Source organism: Grus americana, chromosome 24 (assembly GCF_028858705.1).
Source record: "Grus americana isolate bGruAme1 chromosome 24, bGruAme1.mat, whole genome shotgun sequence".
Lineage (NCBI taxonomy): Eukaryota > Metazoa > Chordata > Aves > Gruiformes > Gruidae > Grus > Grus americana.
Window position 1 is genome coordinate 1,103,918 of NC_072875.1, and position 22,480 is coordinate 1,126,397.

At 43.5% G+C, this 22,480-nt stretch overlaps 1 protein-coding gene across 1 annotated transcript in view; it reads right to left on the reverse strand.

The window, feature by feature from the left end:
• CBL (Cbl proto-oncogene) overlaps window positions 1-21,200 on the reverse strand; it is a 44,691-nt gene extending 23,491 nt beyond the window's left edge. Inside the window, exons 1-2 of the mRNA XM_054803360.1 lie at window positions 20,811-21,200; window positions 12,675-12,922 (exon numbers count right to left, since the gene is read on the reverse strand). Of these exons, the coding sequence (XP_054659335.1) occupies window positions 12,675-12,922; window positions 20,811-20,957 (395 nt within the window). The 5' untranslated portion in view covers window positions 20,958-21,200. The remainder of the gene's footprint in view (window positions 1-12,674; window positions 12,923-20,810) is intronic.
• Window positions 21,201-22,480: the final 1,280 nt, after the last annotated feature.

Here is a 22,480-nt window from a genome sequence, read left to right on the forward strand (position 1 = left end):
CTTATTTATGAAAAAAAATCTAAGCATGCTTGAAACTAATGTATGCAATATTTGATAGATAGAAGGAAAGTCATGTCAGGGATAGACGCTGCCCAGCAGTGTGAAAATTTGGGTATGATCAGGCAAGCACACCTGCATTTCTGACTCTCAAACAAAAAGCTAAGTGAACAAGTGTATGGTTTAAATAAAGCAAGAGTTAACACTGCAAGAAGACAAGGTATATTCCTGAGTCCAGTTGCTTAGCACTTCTGCCTAAGAGCCTTCTCCCGTCGCTGAGTTTCAGAAAGTTCTTGCACTTAGCTGAGCACGTGATTTCAGCAAGAGAAGTTAAGAACTTCTGCAGGCATCAGGACGGATAAACAAATGGTTTTACACACACACACACACTCTGAGGGACTCCGTTTCAAAAAAAAGTTTCTAATACATGAACATTTTCAATTCTTAAAGTTTGTGGGGTTTTTTGTTTTGTTTTTTACAAGTATTCAGCTATATCTTAGGTAAATAACGGAAGAAACCACAGGAAGTGAACATAAAGCGCAGCAAATTGCAGAATACTTTATGTTAGTAACTAGCTTTTACATACAGCAACTAGTCACCAATCCTGTGCTAAAAGGATGAACATGCACTCCTTTATTTTTACAAGCCAAGTTACACATTTGTAAATTAATACAGACCAAATAATGCTTGCAATTACAGCGAACATTTTTATTGGCATATCAAAGTTTGGTGATTGTTGTGTTTTATTTTTAGTAACATCAGCAACTGTCCTCATCTCCATTGCTTCAACTAAACAGAAGGAAGTGTCCCAGAAAAAGGGTAATATTTTCAAAGGACACTTCAGTGACATAGACCAGAGATTCCCAAACATTTTTGGCCAGACCTCCAGCAATCTTCCATGTTTCTTATAGACTGTGATGACCCTCTTTCAAACTTTTAGCCAAACACAGCAATGAACACCAATGCTGTTACCAAGAGTTGCATCAGAGGTATGCCACCCACAGTTTGGGAACCACTGACTTGGGCACCTAAATCCCACTGACGGTCAGTGGAATTTAAACACTTGTCATATAAGCACTTTTGAAAACATTACCCAAGGACCACAGGTCACATCAGTTGGCTCTCCTCACTGTTTGCAACTGAGCTGATGGCAACACCTGTACCAGCTTAAAACAAAAGAACTACAGCATGTTTCTGTTCAGTGGTTAGGTCCAGAGAGAGAGCAACAGCTGCAGTTTAGGTAGGATTTCATGTTCCTGCGAGTGCTTTCACACATACGTGCAAAGTATTCAGCTTCTTGTTGTTGTTAGATAGTGAATCGATGACATACGTAAGAAGTGAAAGCTTAGAAAGCCAAATATTTTTCCACTCTATACAGTAACCAAATATTTTACTAAAACATCTGCGGTTCTAGCATGGAGGCATTATTCCTTCCGTACACACAGCGTTAACAGAGAATCGTTTCTTTAACAACCCAGCAGCATCACCACAACCTGTTCAGCTGCAATTACACTCACATGCAAAATTGCACTACCTTGACACTGACAGGGCTCTAAATACGCAGGTCTCAAGCCACTGTTTTGAGGAACGACAACCAGCATGAAGCAAGACTTTTTTTTTTTTTTTCAATTACTCAGTGCTTATTAATCAGCTGGCTCCCCAAGGCCGGGCCAGGCCTGCTGGCAGCTCTGCAGGCTGAACAGGCATGTTCCTTCGTCCTCCCTCCTCCGTGCCCCCTCCGCTGTGGTTGTGCTACTTCCTTCCTCTTCGTGACTGTTTTTGCTCCATGCATCTTAGCGGAAGTCAAGAGGTCGAGTAGGCACTTCCATTTGCACCACAGTTCTTCGCTGCAGCCCCTCCGTGGGCCGCGGCCCAGCTGGGTTTTCTGGTGCTGTTGCCTCCCCCAGACCTACTGCAGATTTATCTTTTCCAGTTTCTTGTTTGCTGGACAAAAGCGTTTTTCCACCGTATTGGCTCAGTCTTGCAAAACCATTAACAGCAGAGGACTGTTTTAAATCGGAGCACTGCCTCTTCCAGCTACATCGACATGATTAGTTAAATTAATTCAAGTTACAAGAGTCATACAGCACCTAATGCACTTCATGACTAAAATGCCTGTCCTACCTCAAGGCGATGTTGATATAGTACTACCATTTCTGCCACTGCCAGCTAGATTTTTTTTCATTTTCTTCCAGTATTTCTCAACTTCTTCACAGCTAACCGACACAATGTAATTTTGTTCCTCACACATTACAAGAAGACTGCTCCACTGGATGACTCAGTCACAATATTGGGCTCACATGCCGTAATTTGACATGCACATACTGTCACGTCTGTAAAGCTTGTTCTGCTGAAAGCATGCTACAAACATCGCTGTACAGAGGAATTAAGAGCTGTAACACAAGATGACCAATTAGGAAATTCTTCACTTCTCTGAAGTTATTGTGCATATTTCTTCTATATGACCATATTTTCAAATGGATTTTGTATTTGCACTCCCACTGACTTGAGTTACACTTGTGAACGCTGGGTTTTCACAAATAATGTTCAGCGTCTCTAAGAACAGGCTGTGTTTAACAAAGATTCTTCACAGGAGGCTAAGACAAACACAGCCACGCCTCCACCTCAGGCCCAAAACAAAATTAAGCTGGACTGAACAGGACTCAACTGACTTCATTACAACACACTTTCGAGAAAATGCTCTACTTCATAAAATCAGTGCCAAACTGGCTAAAATCACACGTCAACAAAGATTCAAGAGGGTAAAAAAATTCAAAGTCAGAGGACCTAAGCTACTGTAAGACCGTGCTATTCGAAACACAAGAGAAGGCTCTCCCTCCATGTCATTTTGGCTGTTTAAAGGGGCATGACCCAAAAATGCAGCTCACAACAAGAAATGCTGTCTCGGTACACTGGAGGAATGATCACAGAGCATTTTTTAAAAAAAGTATAGCTATTTATTCTAATGGAAAATTAAGGGGAAAAGCATTACAGAGGATGTGGGAACATCTGACACCTTAGCACTAAACTCATTGACTGAAAGTCAGAGGCTCCTGGAACAAATGATGCAGATAATTGCTTTTTGTCCTCACAGAACTGCAGAATTAAAACGTTCACCCAGGACAACTCAGATGCATCACTTCCTTTCTTCAGAAATTCTGTGTTTATTTGGTAAAAGAATTACAAATTGGGCACTTGGAAATGAGACACTGCTCAGTTAAACTGAGGGACAACACACTCTAAATTGCTGCACTATTATTCACTGCCACTGCTGAAAACTTGTGGTTTTTTTAAACTCACAGTTCAAAATGGCTTCTGTGGCATCATAGTCTTATGTCTCCAGTGGCTCTCCATGTAAGTTTGATATGCAGAGCTGCAAGCACACCACAATTATTTCACTAGTTGAGCAATTAACGCTTGCTTTTCTGTAAATCACACCTCAACAACCCTACTGATAGGTGAGACTTCCTTCGGGACTTTGACATTCTTCTGAATATGAGATCAAGATTAAATTTTCTGAGAGATTTTTTTTTATTTTAAAACCTCATTTTACAGGTGAGGCAGCTGAAGGACAGAAAGTGCTGGAAGCTAGAATTACAGCTAGGGAATTTCCAATTCCTTATCACATGCTCATTATTGCAGAATACTATCCACTTACTAAGTACTACTGCAAGAAATTAAAACTAAGGAAATACAAGTTGTCTACCCTCTCACTTCCAGGGTTACTTTGGAATTACAAACTTACCACCAGATAATGTTTAAGTGACAAGCTTAGCATCTACTACAGGTAAATGCAAGCTCCAGTACTTAAGAAAAACCAAACACACACACACACACCCCCCCCCAAAACAAAACCCAAACCTGCAGTTCTTGGGTTGTGCAAATAGTCAAACATTATTTTTTTCTGTAACTACTTTACATCTTACAGTTTGATATTTTTAAGATTTAAGAACTAAAAAAAGAGTCAGCTCTTTTAACAAGTCTCCAACAAGGAAAATGCACCTTTCAGAAACCACGAAAGTGTGAGGTTATATAATAACACCTGCTTTTCAGATGTTATAAACTATGCACCAGACACGAGCAGTTAGACTCCGTTTCAGCAGATAGGTGGCTGTGCCTGGTTCCAGAAAGCACAACTGTATCTTATATCCTACTACCACACTAGCAAGAAGTTATGTTAATAAGAAGAGTATGCAGAAAAAACTCCAGCCTACGCATATAAGCAGTAAGTGGAAATGCTTGAGGTGATCCCAAGATGTCTTTTATAACTGAGACAGCTTCAGAAAAATAGAAACAGCGGAACTACTTTCAACAAAACTTGCAACACAGGAAGTGAATGAAATTCCATTTAACTATTACTGGCTCAACAGAAGTCACCTTACAAAGCTATGCTGGGCCACTGCTCTGTAATGTTTACAGTACTTCCATAGGACAACTAATACAGCAGACTAACAGCAAACCAGACATTTTAGACTCAGCAAATTAATTGCTTGTACTATAGAATTTTACAGCATCAGCTACACTGATTTTGTAGACTAGCTCATCCTGGCACCCTTTGGGAAAAAGGAAACGAACACATAACATGTTCATCACCTCTTGTTAATAGGAGGTTCGGCTCCAAACACTTTTTCATTTAAAGAACTTCAATTTTTCATTTTTTGTAGAGCTATAAAACCAGCTGGTTAATTCTGCAACTTCGAGACTTCACTTACTAAACCAGCAAAATAGGGAGCGGGAACACAAACTGCAAGACTAGATGTTTCTGTCCATTCTAGGTCTAATCCCAGTTCCACTACAATACTCAACAGCACGCTTGAATAACCCGAATGCAGGGTAGCACCGTCACCTCCTCTGCAGAGGAGGAACCAGTCTGCATCAGTGGATGCTGCGGGCCTCAGTGTGCCTGGCTAAGGATGTCTGCTCATGCACAAAACCCACCCCTAACTGCACCTGGAAGCTAAACTGCCATGTTCACGAGACGCTGCACCTGAGCTGACTCCCACAAAGCCAAGTCAGAAATGACTGCAACCACCGCATTAGACTCTTATCCTGCTTAATAACTGCTACAAATCTGTGTACAACAGTTGCGATTGCTATGAAGCTTCCCCTCTGCTCCCTCCCCCTTTTTTACCAATTATGTCTATGACCAAAAATGCAATAGTTAACTAGTGAAACGCGTTCCCTGTATGCAGTATTTCTTTCCATTCTACATTCTTTAAATGGTACCAGTTGTAGCTTTAAAGCAGCAAGAAATTCTATAGACTAATTCCTTTATCGGTGCTTTAGATATTACGGGACAGAAATATTACACGAAACATACATGTTTCCTTACAGTCTACTGAATCCTGGCACTTTTCAACTTTTTTTTATTTTTATATATATATATATTTAAATACCTTGAGTTCTGTAGTAGAGCATGGCAATCAGTTTAAAGTGTCACACAAAATATACTGCAGGCCACAAATGACCAGAAAACTTTGGCATACTTGTATTGTTATGCAAATGGACGTGACTGATCTGAAGCAGAAAGGACACCACAGTTCAGTGTGCTGACCAGAAGCACCAACCTACTGACCTTTAAAGGATCTGGACTTATTATTCCAGGCACAAACACTACTGTTATATTTTTAACAAGCTAGATTTCTTTCAATGTTAAGAGGGTAGAAATCCACTTATTTTTCTGGATTCAAATATTATAGAAACCACTTTAAAGAGAATAATTCATTTGATACGATTAGTGGTCTTTAAAGAGCTCAACATATACTCAGAGGATTGACGAGATAAAGGATAACCTCTCACCTCAGTAACAGATTAATTCTTTTACCAGATCAAGGGACTACACAGCAAAACTTATTGCTCAGAACAACACTACTCATTACACTTACATTTGGGCTCTCTGCACTGGAGTAAAAATTTGTATTTCAGGGGCTACTTGCTACAGTTAAAGGGAAAAACAAAGCACAGAAGCCCCGTTTCCAAATAAAGAAAGATTCTGTATTTCACGCTTGATCTTCAGCCACCTCAAAACTGTCTTGGGTATCGCGACACCGCTGGGGGTTTCCTTGGCAGAGGATCTGTAAGCTCTCTCTCTTCATTCTCCATTTGCATCTTGTCAAAATACTACACCCAAGATATTTTGCAACATATATACTCCAGTACAACATACAACTCTGGCGGATGCTTGCTGTTGAAGCTTCAGACTCTAGGATTGCAGCTAATGGCAGTACTTGCCAAGCCCATAGCTGACCTGCTGAGTAGTTTGGCAACAGATCTCCATTTTTTACCCCCCTCACACCTTACTCACTTACCATGACCAACTTACCCTCTACAGTAATTTCGCAGTCCTTTCTACAGGTGGGTAGCAGTCAGCAAGCCAGCTATGGGCAGCACATAACTGAGTGCCATCTGATCCATCTTCCAGTGATGGAAACGGGGCAAAGCCAGCAAGTTCCTAAACTAACACCACAGAAAGTATTGCTTCAAACTGTTAGGAAGCAGCTGGCCTAATTTTGTTCAGTACCTTGTAGCAAGTTGATGGTTTTTTTCAACACTACCTTGTAGTTCAGAAAAAACTTTCCCGCACCAAAACACAATCTGTTTTCTGGCTGAAAGGGCCATGACTGCAGACTTCTTCAAATCAACAGAAATCCAAAACACGGCATCTTGGCACTTGATATACAAGCAAGAACCCAAGAAACATGATACGGTTGCCAAGTAGCAGTAGCACATTTTTGCCAGCATCAAGAAATCTATCCGCATTTCAAATGATAATTACTACAAACTAAATAACACGCTTGCACTTCCATCCACAGTATCAAGTCCACAGAGATAGTCTTCCATGAAAGTCTACGCTTTTATAGGCTCTGAGAGCAAAGAAGAATAAAAATCTTACTTCCTTATTATGCAATAATCTGAAAGCTTACATTTGTCCATAAATTGATTTTCAAGACAGTAGTCCAATTTTTGATAGAAAACTAAAATAAATGCAAGCTTATGCCAATTATGCTAAGTGTTACTTAAGTTCCACAACTATCCCCTAAACTAGCAATTTAAAGCCAAATTAAAACGAAATAATTCACATTCCTCTCTCCAACGACATTTAAATGATAATGAATTTCTTTTTGGGTAATAAGCAGTTAGTTAGTGTTTATATGCTGAAGCCTGGCAAGGAAACCTTTCTTGTGGGCAGCTTTGGAGCCTGTTCTTTTCTTTAAGATGTTCTAATTTAAATGCAGATGTAGACTCCACACTAGTGGGTTTTGTTTAAAAATGTCTTAGCTGTATTAGAAGGAAGTGACAGAAAGAGGACTCACACACACCATGCACCATTTGAGTTCCACATTTTATACTATCTCTTTTTCACTGGACAGGAGTGTGTGCAAGCACTCTAAAATAGAAGATTAGAGCACTAACCTCCCCATCCCCCCAGAGGGTTTTTCTGGTTCATGGTTTAGCACAAGTGTTTTCCAACTTTTCCTCTTTAAAAATCCAACTTTCCACCACCACCCCCCCCCAAGTCATTCTTTATGCACTTCCTTCCCTTTTAGAGATATGCATGGTCATTTCCAGTAGACATTAAATATTGGTAGCTTTTTCCTGTGTAAATTAGTTAAGTGTTCACTTTGGAGCTAGAGAATATGAAAACCTGCTGAGCCAGCATCCCATAAGACTATTGCCAGACAGACAACAGTTAAATATGGACTAGTCTCCCAAACCTTTTTTGCAACTCCATGGAGGGGGTTTATTGTATTCCCTGCCTAACCCCATTTTCTCCTCTACAGATACGTTAGTTTTGTTAACAGCTTGTTTTCCAAAGTATGCAAGCTGAACTAGTGAAATAACTTGTGCTAATTCTTAAACATCCAGTCCACATCCTGAATAATTACTTCTCCTCAGCCTTTCACCTAACCCCCACCCTCCAGTGTACATATCTGCATGTGGAGACATTTGCAGTGGTCTGATTTTATTTAGAAAATAACTTCTCTGAATTTTCCCTCATAATAGACTGTTTTAACATAATCAGTAAATTTGATTCACTGGTGAAAGATAACTCTTCAGCCTAATTTATCCTTTCCTAAATAACAGATAATTCCTATCCATGTCTACTGTTCAGCAAGCTATTTTTCCATGTGAAGTATAATCTATATACACAACTGAAAAAGAAAAAAGCTGTTTCAATGAGTAATTTATGCAGTTGGGAAAGCTGACGAGTGACAGCTCCTCTGTGCAAGTAAAGGTCTGGAGAAGTAAAAGCTTTCTGCAACAGAAACAAAAAATATTCCAACATAACCACAGAGCCTTTAAATTAAACTGTAATCAAGAGCTTAGGTAAGTTCGGCATGTTCAGAGCAGTTGTGGCATCAGTATTAATGGCACTATCAATCAATGGAACCATCACATTGCAGGAAAAAAATATGTATGTTCAACCAATTTTTTGTTATCACTAGTTAAACAGTAAACTCAAAAAACTCACAATATTTACGGAGTCAAAGAAGTCACGTATTTACCACCGCAAGTAGCACAGCAAGCTACTCAGTGCTAAGCAGGTGTACCTTTCTCCTCTGCATATAGACCTGATACGTACCATCTACAGAATTTCTTTTATTGCACCTTTTCAGCTATATAGGCTGCAAACTTCACCTTTGAGTGTTTTCGTGGTTTGTTTTTAAAACTTCAAGTGACAAGTCTCAAATTGCCTTTTTCATTAGAACGCACTGTAGATCTATAAAGAATAGGAACCAACAGCTTTGGAAATGTGTATAGCTTCAAGAGTACCTGCTAATACAGCCAACCAATTACTGAATGACTTACCTTTACCTTACTGCAAGCATATGACAAAATATCTGGAATGATTAACTCTTTAAATACTATTTAATTCCAATATCAAAGCTTGTAGATGTTACCATTTTATTTTACCAGATCCCCAAATATATAATTTGTTTTGAGAGACCAACCTACCTATTAGCAAGGACAACCCAAATAAGCTCCTAAGCTGTCAAAACTCAGAGGAGCAATATAGTATCTCCACTAAAAACCCCACACCTACAGAGAAGTCATCAAGCTGAATCTGATCTACTTGCTAAAACTCAGTCTTTAAACAGTAACTAGAAGTTACTGCATGTACTTATTAGTCAGGAAGTACATACATAGCTTTAAAAGCACCCTCAACAGCATTAATTTTTAAACAGATATGGAAGTGAGCTAAAGCCGAATTTAAATAGCATCTTTAAAGCTCTCCTAATAAAATAAGTTGTCTTCACAAAAGTCACAGTTATGAGTTTATGCAAGAATAACAATTTCATCTGAACAACTACACATCAAAACCACAGTGTTACAGAGACAAAACAGCCGTTACAGTCCTAAAAAAAGAAAGGAAGCCATTGAGTGTTGAGAGCATTGGACGTCACACTGTGGTGTTAGCCACAACAGGAGGATGCTTTCAGCACGCTGATGGTTAAGGTATGACACAGGAGAGCTGCCTTCACTTCTAACAGCTCTGTGACTGCAATTTCAGTTTAAAACTGAAGGAACACACTTTCACCCACATCCGTAAGCACAGTGAGTGCTCATACAAGCCTCTTCTAACCCTGTTCACAGCACACAAACATCTACTGTAGTTTCCAAATCACAGACTACATGAAGGCGCGAGTTCTCTTCAAACACACCTTTAAGCATTCAACATGCAACTGCAATCTTATTTTGTACTACTGGATTTTAAACTGCCTGCCTTACAGCAAACACCAAATAGCATCCATACTATACTCCTACACAGTCTGCTCTAAACACATACAAAACGCTGTACCAAACCACTCAACGTTAGATGACACACATCTTGCGGCTATTATGAACTCGTGAAGCAGCACAAGCAGCTACAAGACATGGTGCTCTCTGCAGCTGTGCTCCGATTCTGCCCTAGTCCACCTTGGATGAACACACTGAAGAATCTCTAAAAAGTTTGAGAGGAAATACACAAAGAGCAAGTCAGAAATAATAAAAATAGAAGGTTGATGCTCAAGTGATCAAGGCAATTCTGATCCTACAATCTAAGGGAGACTTCAGTCCTTTCCAATTACTGGTCTGTTTGCTAGTAGCAAACACCTGCACAGCTTTCACATTAGTTATGCAAATGTCAAAATAGTGCATTTGCTCTACATCAAGAGACATTTGGGGGAGGAAAGTAAGAGCACACACAACAGGAAACAAAATAAATGCTAAATCTGGAAGACAGGAAGAAAGAAGCTTCAAGGATAACAGGAAAAAAAGTCAGAAAAAGTCAAGACAAAATGATTATTCAGTACACTGGATTTTATGCTTATGTTTACAAGTCTCACCACAGTTGCTTCCTGGTAAGCTGTTTATTCATAAATGGTACAATTCACAATTCCCCAAAGACTCCCATGACCACTGTGAGAAAGCAAGCCTCTGCTGGAATCCTGCTTCTGAACTTCACATCTATCAATTTGGACTTCTCCCACTCCCTTTTGCCAATTAGTTTGACTACAAACTGATTAGGAGGATCAGCTCTCTGGAATTATTTCTCTTTGCTTGTCTCTGAAAAAACAAGGGACTGGAGGTGAGATGTTGGACTTATGATTGACACAGCTATCATTTACTCATCAGATGTTCCATATTTATGATGGACAGATCACAACACATATACAGTTAACCAGAACAAATATCACAGATACACTCTAAAGGGTTTCACACACCCTTTTAGCCTACTTCTGGAGGCAGTACTAAGTGTTCTAGAAAATAACATCAACTCTCTTACATAGGAGCAACACACAAAAGCATTTCAAGATAAATGCTATTCAAAATATTTTAAGAGCAACCCACTGCACTGCAAAAAAAAAAAATCATTCACAATCTTGAATGATAATCTGTGTTGTTAATATCTCAAATGATGATATAAGAAAATGACCAGTTCTAGCAGAAGACCCAGAGATTACTTTTAATCAGTTTAATCAATTTATTCACAGTAAAAAGTGCTCATTTTGATCTGACTGAAGGCTAAAAAAAAATAAAAATGCAGTTTTCCATTAAGTATCGCCTCATCTGCAAAACATACCCCAGGCTAATGAACTCTTTTCTCCCCATACTTGTTACATCCATTATCCTCTATAACACTTTCTGAAAATTCCAGCTAGTGGCATTTCCCAAAACCTTTCCTCACCCACAACAAGCCAAGTGTGCCTATAGTAACCACATTCTCCCAAAGCCAGGGGATGGGGCGCAGATATATTATTACATCTATCTTTTGAGTTCACACATTACATTGAACCCAATTCCTGAAGGCCACATACAGATAACTAGACTTTTAAAAGAAGCAAGCGTACTACATGAAGACGCAGTACTTACACTCCTCAAATCCTGCCTCAAACCAATTCTAAGAGTAAGTCTTGTCATCCCACAAAGAAACAATACTAAACAACCACCCAGAGAGAAACTGCCATTTCTTAATTCATTCTTCAACATCATTGGTGAAAAATAAAACAGCATTAACAATGCCTTCTGGAGCTGCTATCATAGTCTTTTGTTGGAGTTCAATATTACAGAATATGCTACATAGAGTTCAATATTATACCAGAAACATGTGCCAGGACTTTTCCACAACCTCCCCCTCTCCCCTCAAGTAATTCAAGCAAGTAGAGGCCAGGGCCTTAACAACATATTCTCCCCAGAGCAATTATGTTCAGCCACTGCGTGGTTTTTACTTCTTTCCCCACTTTTTTTTTTTTTTTCCAATTCAACACCTACTCCAAAATCCTGAAATTAAGCTTAAAGTTACAAACGTATGCTCTCTGTCCGTTAGACCTGCTGCCAACGGCTAGAGAAATATGTATGATTAACCTTTTCCAGAGCTTTATTCTACTCTTAAATCACCCTGGCTCTCCTTTCCTTAAAGCTGGATGAAGGAAAGCAGCACCTTTTCAGGTACAGTACTCATCAAATTCACACTATTTTGTTCAAGAGAGCCTTACATTCAGATACAATTGCAGTTTCTACCCCCCACCTATCCTTTTTAGTAAGTGCTGTTCACCTTGAAGATGTCTTGATCTCAGCTACGCCCTCCAAACAAAATGAAAGACTTTGCAAGTGTGACACCCTGATCTATGTTAAATATGAAGTTGCCAGTGTATGAAAGTTATGGGGTTTTAGCAAGATGTTTAATTCCCACAAAATAAAATTACTTCCCCGCTCACCTCCAGAAATACTGGACAGTTTCAGTTTCCAGAAAAAGTTCTGTAAAGCCTAAAGACCAATCACAACAAGTTTTAGTCTGGATGACTGTTTTGCTGTGTAACGGAATATTCCATTGTTTCCTAAAATTGCCAGAAACATCATTCTGAACCTTATCATCCTCTCTCACAAGATATTCTCTATGTGAGAATGCAAAGGATGGCAAAACCTTTTCACAGCACACTTTATTGTTTATATTAACCTAGCATACTTGAACTACACAGCAACTAAGGCTATACAGGTTCTGAACACTTACTCTGCTCTCAGATTTCAATATACTCAAGTATTGCTTACTTAAAACTATACACTTAGACTTAAATCTCTTCAAAGTCTGTTTTTATGTAAAACAACATATCAACCAGTAGACACTGGTTCAAGCTCTTGTTCACTAAAGCAAATTTATATCATAAATATTTGAAGACATTCTTCCCCATTACCTAGGCTGAGAGTTCTCCTCATACATCCGCTCTTTCCCTTCCTTGAAAAGGCTGATGGTCTGCTTGGTTTTCTTCATCAAGTTCTCCATGAAAACACGGAAATACTCATTTTCTCCCAGGGTCTCCATCTTCCCCTCGTAGCGTGATAGGATGGTTCGTAGATGCTGGTAGGTATCAGGTAGCAGATCTAGGATATAGGGTGGACTGTTCTTCAACGCCAGTTTAGGGTTCTGACACAAACGCACCACCTATGGTTAATAAAGAAAATACTGTTTTGAAAACTTAAAAGTAGCAAGTAGCAATCAGTTCCTTAAACACAATTCAGTGTTACTTACAACCACAATACATTGAAATGTTTACTCTCAAACTCCATTTGTTGCTCAAATACAGACAGGGAGCCCAGTAACCGTAAAAGAATCAAGTCTATGGATTGAGTGCACGTGGACTGACAAAACTCCCAACATACATAAAAATATATTTCATGAGGCTGCGTTTGACCCCAAATGCATTTTCAAAAAACAAAATTCAAGAAAATTCAATATGGAGTTTGTAAATGGCAAGGATGTAACTTCCAACATATGTGTCTAGTACTTCCTGACACATTTCAGACTCTGAAGATGCCCATAGGCAGAACTTTACCTGTCTAGCTGCCCTGACTTTGGCTGCAAAAGCGACTTTTCACACTGACGCATATATTCAGGACAAATATGTCCACACAGGAAGTTCCACTGCTACGTGTATCACTGATGACAGTAAGTGTTCCCAGGCTGAAAGTCTTTTGAAGGCAACAGTGCTAGAAGAATCTCCTTTTCTTCCTCCTTGGATATATACAAGGACTAAGAGGAACAGCAGCTTTCATGGATAATGACAACCATCAAGAAAGAATGAATGCAAAGGAATTTCTCTGTGCAAGAATGAGAACTAAGCTGTAACATAATAGATATGGTAAGAGAAGCCTGGGTAAAAGTTTAGCTCGCAAGAACTTGTATCCCCAGTTATGCATCAACTTTGCTTCTAACTTCTGTAGATGAATCTCATAGCAAAACGGCATTCTTCACAACAATTTCTGTGGGTTTGTTGTGTGTTGTTATTAAAAAAACCAAAAAACAACACAACCACAGTGATACTAGTAATTAGATTAAAGGGTTATTAGATGACCTCAACCTGTCTTCCACTTGGCATACAACTAAACATCTCATTTTTCTTCCTTCCAAGCCACACGTTCTCTATTTTTTTAGCAGCAAGATCACATATTCTGAAAGTTAAGAATCTGAATCTATCAGCCCAAATTTTTGCCATCTACAGTGAATTTATTGGATTATCAATAAAATAACTGCATTTTTAGGCACTTTCTTTTGTATTATGTAGTTAAGGCACAAGTAACAAGTAGAATATTCCTGTTCAGAACTCACAAGCAATGCAACTGTTGTACACAAACAAATTGGGATGCAAGTTGAACTTAATATAGGCCTTTAACACATGGGAACACAGAGCTTACGTGCCAAAAGCTTATTATCTTAAGTTTATGTGATAGGGGAGGATAAAGGAAGCCACTTCACCATCCACCATAGTCAAAATTTTCAGTTATCTAGACTGAGATAACGATAGGGAGACATAATGGCAAAGCGGCAATTTGAAAAATTAGCGGTGCTCTTTCAGTTATAAAAAGGGCTGAAACTCTGGAGTTGCAAGGTCAGTTGAAGTTTACAAGCTAAGAACCAGCAGCTGGTCTAGTCTTACTGCTGGCTGGCTAACAGCTTCTAGCTTCTGCTATTTACATCAAACTTGAGAGGAAGGTTGGTAAAAATGTAGATAGAGTTTCCCAAAGTTCTTCACTACAATTAATGTTATCTGACTGCTTAATACCAAGCACATGAATGAAGTCTAAACTAATGACACTGCCAGGTATAAGGGTATTACAGGTATCGAACAACGTAGCACTGCAGAATGCAAAGCTTAAGGGAAGTGGACAGGAAAAATTAAAAGAACAATCTAACATCCTTTTGCAGTACATCAACAGAATCTTGTGAAAGCTTCAAGAGGAATTGACTAGTTCCCTACAACGCATACGTAAATACCTACTTCCCTTAAACGCTTAAATGCTGACGGTAAACAAGGAATTTATTCTAAAATAGTGCTTTAGCATTTAACTTTGCCACTCAGGGTATATGCAAAAAGAACCTTGTGAAGTTAAGCGACATCTCCAATTATATCTGACTTACAGTAGTGCCTCTAGTAAGAGCTGACTGAGAAAGACTCAATTTCGGTGAAGAGAAAGGCACCCAGCGCATCAAAACTCAACCAGAAAAATCTACCTGCCATTAAAAGAATTATGTACCTGAAAAAGCCTCTGCAAGCATACATGGAAAAAATCTACCAAAAAGTTTCCCCTCCATTTTGAAGAGGTTGCCAAGGATTAGGAGGTCTAGATAAGGAGATGGATGGTCAGACAGCTGACTTATCCAATTGTTTCTGAAGCCTCCTTGGAGCCCGTGAACTTTGTACAATGAACCATATCAATGAATTGAGTCAACACATTCGTCCCGTGAATAAAACTAGTTTCACTATGCAGCATGAACAGGTTCTAAATATGCTCCTCAGATGCAGCTGAATTGTGCTATGGATAGCAAAATATTTTCTTCAACACAAATTGTTTATTACACATTGGGTTTAAAACCTAAATAAAACCCAGTCAGATCTTATGAGGAAGCCACATTAAGCAAGCACAGACGTCAGAGTATGCACTTCTCTCAGTTGTCTGTAATAGGAAACAGTTTGACTGTTACCCCTTGAAAATATCCAGCTATAGAAGAAGCAGATGCACTGCATGTCAATACTGTAACACACTTCAATATCAACTAGAAAAATTTCCTCACGGCAGAAGCAAGTTCTGCAAACCACTCATTCTCATAGCCTCTATAAATGTTTCCCAAGAAGTGACTTATGAAGATACTTCAAATAGTTAACAGGCCAAAACTGCTGTGATTTTATTACTGAATGAGCTTCTTTATTTACCACGTAGACCAAAATTAGCTAAGATAAGCATTTAAAGAAAGCTACATAACTAGGAACTGCTGCCTCTTGAGCAAACTTGGTTGTTTTACGACACAGTAGCAACAAAAACAGTTGCATTTTGCTTATTCCTCTACGTGTGCACTTGCAGCATCATGACAACGTCTAAAGGAATGTTCCCAGCCCTGGGAACAGCTGCCCCTCCGCAAGCTGCCCTGCCTTCCACAGAGACCAGCAACAGCAAAGGAAATTGAGCAAAAAACCAGCAAATATTTTCAATTAGGTGTGATGGCAACACACACAAGCAATCCATGTTTTTAAACTACCATCCAACCTCATCCAAGTTTGCCTGGCTTACGCTTTGTTCTCTCAGGAACAAGCCTTTTACGGAGACATTTTTGGTTTTTTAGAAAAACAAAGCATTTTGAGCTTCGCATGAACATTCTAAGACATTGGCCTGTGAAGAACCCTAAAATTGACTTTATCAATTTTCTTTTGCTAAACGCAAGTGGAGAAAATTATCAAAAATCAGTTTCTTCTCTCAGTTTTGAAGAAAGAATATTAGATACTCATTTGAGGGGAAAAAAAAAAAAACAAACCACATAGATTTTCTAGACCTGGAACTGAAGCTCTCCCCTCAAGATTCTGCAGCTTGCCTTGACTGATCTCTGGATTTAAAAATATTTCTCTTCGGCACCGCTTCACCAGACTTGCACAAATAAAGGAGCAGGGTAACTAGAGTAGGAAAGCAGCGACACTATATACAGGGCGCTATCACGGGCACAACGTATAGATGACCTGAGAAACACAGCAAGAACCACAAGGTTTTTTAGACACTGCAGTCAGGTTACACGGTTGGATTAGGCACGTTAGTAGAAGTAAGGAAGAAGCATTCAGGAAAAAAAAAGATACGTAAGCAAATACACTCATTTCACAACACAGAGTATTTGTGAGGAAGGGCAGATGGTGCCACTTAACAGAGGACACAAACCTATAGAAATTGTGGCCCCTCACGGCAGACTGACCAGCTGCCACTCTAGCAAGCTGTTTCCGCCAACACACCCTGAATCCCTCCCTCTCAGCTTCCTGTCTATCTGTCCCATCCTCTTGGTTCGTTATTTTCCCCATTTTGCTCATCCCCAACCCAACCCACCAAAAAGCCAGCGCCAGCCTGTTTGTTGCAGCCATCGACACGGCACTCCGTTTCTTGTTCCGACAGAAAGTCCCCGGCACAGACACCACCTACCTGCTTGCCTCAGGTGGGGGACAGCGTCCCAGAGTTCCAGGCCTGACAAGCTCCCAGGTGCTACTGGGCCAGATAAGAGTTTTTCCCTTCCAGCTCAGACCTCTTTAGCACAGTTCTGAAAAGCCATAGTTCTTTCCTTTTTTCCAGGGCTAAATAGCTGACTGTATCGAAATCACATCTCATTTCGTCTTAAGCCAACAGCAAAAGAAAAGCTACTCAAGCTTCTCTTATCTCCTGCTGAATTGGTATTTGGCCTATCTTCTACTTACAACGAAGGTGACCTGCAGTGGCATTTCTCTAAAGAGCATACTGATGCCATTCAGTTTCTAAAACCGTTTAGAGAAGCTTTATCTCAAAGCTCGTCTTCCTCCTCCATGTCTTACCACATGTACTCTACCATTCTTCTGCTACGTCCCTTATACCTCGTCCCGAGTGGTTCGTGACTACACCACCACGTATTCAAACACCATCCACAGCAATGAACTTGAGTGGTCTGCATTATCTGCTGTCCAGATCACATTTGCAAGAACTGATTCATAATCTCACGCTTTTGCGTAAAAAATAAAAATTGTTTTCAGCAGCCAACACATCGTATGTTTTCCCATACTAAGCACTGCTTTATTTGCTAAAGACAGCGATAAGATGAGCAAGCGTGATAAAAACAAATGAACAGCAGTTCCTCCCACTTGAGCCAATCTATACACTTTACCAGGTTCAAGACACCGCAAGGAAATTACTGTGTTGCTTACTGCGCCATTGGGCACTGCAAGCTTGCAGGCTCACAAGACATCTGACAACACGTTCAGCTTCCAAGGACACATTTAACCTCTATTCCATACACAAACTCATAAACATCACCTAAATCAGCTGCAGGTGAACATCCTGCTGCACAGTGATGAAAAGGGCTATTTTATGTCCACATACTATATGTGCCCACATGCAACTGCGGGAGGAACGGTTAGTACTGACAAAAATTGGAACCTCAAGCAAAAGAATCTGGAAGACAGGAATATATCAGGCAACTTATGGAGAACATTATGGGGAAAATATTTGGACAAGAATCAACTTGCATAGGAAACTCATCAGTCACATCCAAACACAGAGATGCATTGATGCTTTGACAACACCAGCTAATTATGCAGACTAACGAATCAGGTCGCAAGTGTACTGTACGCACACAGATACAGCACACATTTCTGAAAGGCAAACACATCATCCAACAAACATTTATTTGTTTATTTATACAAACAAGTATTTTTTTTTTTTTAATTTGCACCTCTAATTTAATTTACTTGGCCCAGAAAACTAACCCACTTTCACCACTTTCCATTCATTTATCCCTTCTCACCACTAGTTTCATAAGCACCACGTCTGCCTGGCAATTTGCTACACTACTATAGAGATTTTTAATTCAGATGCGTTCATGTAAACATGTATAAGTACGACTAAAGTCTAACTGAAATCTGAAAGGCTTTTCAGAGCCAAATCTTTCTTCCTGTACAAATCAGGCTGAACCACTAACTCTTTAAGACTTTAAAACTTAAGCCTACACCTAAGAGCTGTCAGACGCTACCTACAAGCAAAACTGAAGTGCATATTTAAACGAGGTTACTTTAATTTGTGACAAATACAACAGTAGCCTTGGCTTTTCTGTCGGTGATATCATGGCGGAGAGGGTATACAGCCAAGGACTTGACTATGTAGATCGGAAACTGTGGAAGTATCCCCCCAAAAAACCCCATCCCACTGCAATTCAAAACACCAAGGTAATCAAAGTTTTTTTCAGGCCAACTTTTTCCTTTGAACAGACCAGGCTATGAGGTCAAACAGAGGTTGACATTCACATCCATATCACATGCACAAGAATGAAGACGTGTATTCTTGCAAGTTGTATCTACGAGTTAAACTTATTTCTAAGAGGATCACGTTTCCGTTCTCAAACTAACTTTCCCACATTAGCACTTATGCTTGCCCTCAATGTTTGTAAGAAAGGCACTGGTACTTCTCAAAAGCCTTTTTTTCTTTATCCCAAACTCTCTCTGTAGAAGGTGATCAAAGCTCATCACAAGAACAGCAAGGCACAACTATAAAAACCGTGTCTTTTGTTGAGGCAGCCAACACAAAGTGATTTCTTGGCATGAACATAATTTAACGTGTCTTTAAAAAAGTCATCTACTCTGCCTGCTTTAGCATTTACTGCAGGAGATTCAGACACTGCATGCATAAACAATGCAGGGAAAAGAGAAAGAAAAGTTGAAATGCATAAGCCTGCAGGGCAATTAGATGAGGTATGCCCATCATCCCTGCTTGCTCTGCTCCCAGAGGGGAAGAAGGTGGCGAGGTGACGCTCCCCAAGGACTGCAGGCAACTTTGGAGATGCTCTTACCCGACACTAATTTTAGGGCCCCGAACCCAGCATTATAAAACGCACTGCATGCTTTAGACTCCACCATGTCAAGCCTAGCCTCGATTCTCGGGGCTGAACACTAACAACGTCGGCGGATCAATCAAAATCCCAGGAAAAATGTTAGAAGATTTTTATTTTATGCCCACTTCTGGCTGCCTATGCTCACTTACTAGGTCATTCTATAAATAATGCTAGCATTCACTAACAACTCACCAGGATTTCTTAAAACAATGGATTAAACAACACACCTAGCCAGGCTAGTAAACCAACTGGCACACCTCATCACACCATCAGGCCAAGAGGCCTGGTGTCCTGCCCCCGGCAATAGCCATTTCCGGGCATTTTAAAAGGTGGAGGAAGGGAGAGTCTTAACGAACTCAGAGCACAGTGCCCCGCATAAAGGCCTTTCCAATTCCAGCACCACAGGTTTCTGTTGTTTAACATTAGACTTCATACTCCTTCTCTTTGTGTAACTACATGCATTTATTACAGAGAGGTTTATTCAGACTTGTACGTTTTTTACCAGGCTTAAGGAAGAGGCTTTGGGCTGAGCTCAGTAACGTGTCCCTATTCATTCAGAAATGAATAATCTGAACTGCCACAAAGCAGATGCTCAGCCTCGCCATCCAGTACCCACGCACGAGGTTGTACCACAGGCCGAGGCTCACCTTCACGCAAGCGAATCCTAGATTCCCCCCTCGTGCAGCTATAGACAGGCAGGACCTGTGCTGACGCCGCCAGGATGCACCTGCGGCTCCCCACCAGGCCCTAGCCATACCCGGCCTCTCTCTCCGCCAGTGTCCAGCCCAGCGTCTACAAGAATACGACGCTACAAATCCCACATCCTCTCGAGCAGGTCTGCAACTCCCACGCCAAGTCTTCCCCTTTTTCTCCAGCCTGTTCCCCCTACAGCCCTGCACACAGTACATCTCTTGCAGAGCTGCTGTTCTCCCTCCACACCCTCCAGCCTTCACATCCCACTCCCATCCTGCCTCTGGCCTCTCCTCCACGCACACCCCTCCACCAGCTCCCCCATCCTCCCCACCCAAAGCGTTGCATCCTATCCTACACCCGAACATTGCACCCCAGCCCCACGCCGAGCCACACAGCTCTCTCTCCCCCAGCCAACAACCTGCAAAACCCTGCAGCTCCAGGCTTACCCTGCCCCACAGGGCCCCCCCTGCCCCTAGAGCCACCCCATCGCCCCAAACCCTTCAGCCCGGCCCTACCCCAACCCGGCACGGCCTCATCTGCCCTATCCCTCACCGCTCTCCCCCCAGCCCCACCCCGCCTCCCCAAGGGCCCCCCCTAGCCCCCCGGCCCCGCACAGCCCCTCGACCCGTCCCGAAGCCCTTTGCCCCATCCCCACCTCAGCCCACAGGGCCCGCTTCCGCCCCAGCCCGACCCCCCGGAGCCGCCCCGCAGCCCTCCCCGCCTGCCCAGGGCGGCCCGACGCCCCCGCCGGGCCCACCTTGTCCATGAGCTTCCAGCACTTCTCCACCATCTTCTTGTCCACGGCGCCGGGCTGGTGCGGGCCGAGGTGGTGGTGGTGCGGCTGGAAGGCGTCCTTCATGAGCCCGATCAGCCCCCCGGGGCCCTTCTTCAGCGGCGCCGACATGAGGGCGGCGCGGGGGTGGGGGGCGGCCGCGAGCGCGCCCACACCCGCGCCCGGCCCGTCGCCCCCGTCCGGCACCGGGCCGCGGCCCTGCAAGGCAACCGGGCGTGGCGGCGCTCCCGCGGGCCGGGCCGGGCCGGGCCGGGCCAGGCCGGGCCGGGCAGGGCAAGCGGCGGCAGCGGGAACCGCGGGCGGCGGCGGCAGCAGCGGCGGGGGCGCACGGCTCTAGCGCCGCTCCGCCCTCCTCCCCGGCCACGCCGCGCACCCATTGGCGGGCCGCCGCTCCGCGAGCCCGGGACCGCCCCCTCCGCCAGGGAGGAGCCGGCGCCGATTGGCCGGCGCCCGCGCCCGGAGGATAGGGGCGAGCGGCGGCTCGGCGGCGGGGCCCCGCCCCGCCGCCGTGGGGCAGGCGCACGGCCGCGGCGAGGGCGGCGCGGCGGCCATGTTTGGTGCGGGCGGGCGGGGCGCGGGCCAGGGCGGGGCGGGGTCGCCATGGGAACGGCGAGGGCCGCGCCCGGCGCCCGAGCTGCGCTGCCCCGGTCCCGCCGCCCCCGGGGCGCGGCGCTGAGAGCCGGGACCGGCGGCGGGGAGCTGGCCCGCGGTTCCCTTCCCCGGGCCCGCCGTGCGGCAAGCTGCGCCGGTTTCGGAGGCTGCAAGCCAGGATCGCTTCCCCTTTCCAGCAGCCGGGTTCCCTTTTCTTCGAATGGCTGACGTCCAGCCCGAAAACGGGGAAGCGGCCCCGGGAGCCTCGCCGCCCTCCGCACCGGGTTTGCAAAACGTCCTCGCCCTAAAGGGCCGCACTCGCCCCGGCCGTGGGAATCCAGAAGCCGGGCAGCGGGCGGGAAAGGGGCCGAGCCCGGCCCGGGGCCGGCACCCTGAACGCGAGCGCTTGGGCAGCAGGGCTGCCAGCCACCGCTGCAGAGAAACCGACCCCGCCCCGCCCCGGCGCGGCCGGGACCGCAGCCCCCCTCGGGGCGCAGGACGGAGGATGCAGCAACGCCCCGGGCGCTGGCCCTGCCGCGGGGGCACGGCCCTCCCCCCGGCGCTGCTCCTCCGCGCTGCTGCGGCTGCTGCGCTCAGCGGCGGAGGCCGGGCCGGAGCAGCGCCGGCCGCAGGGAGCTGAACCAACGGCTCCGAGGGGCGCAAATGGGAACGGGGAGCAGCGCCGTGGTGCAGTCGGGAAGCTCCTGGCTGTTGCCGGTGTCTTTGAGGCGTCTCCATCTGCAAAGTCAGGGGAGGGAAAAGCCCTCTGGAGCTGCCATCCCCTTTACCGGGGGCAGGAGCTTGCATGGGCCGCGGGGGGGGCGGGGGGGCAGAGCGGGCAGACGAACAGGGAGAGAAAAGGAGACCGGGGAGCAGGTCGGTTACGACGTGGGCTCAAAAGTAAGTTCAGTTCTGTTTCTTCACTGCCTTCAGATCCGCTTTTCCCAGGCACGCCACCGCTTCCTTTGCAAAAAAACAGCTGAGGCTGGTATAGCACGGCATCAGTCCCACGGCACGGGCTTCGAGGAGGAAAGAAGACAAAA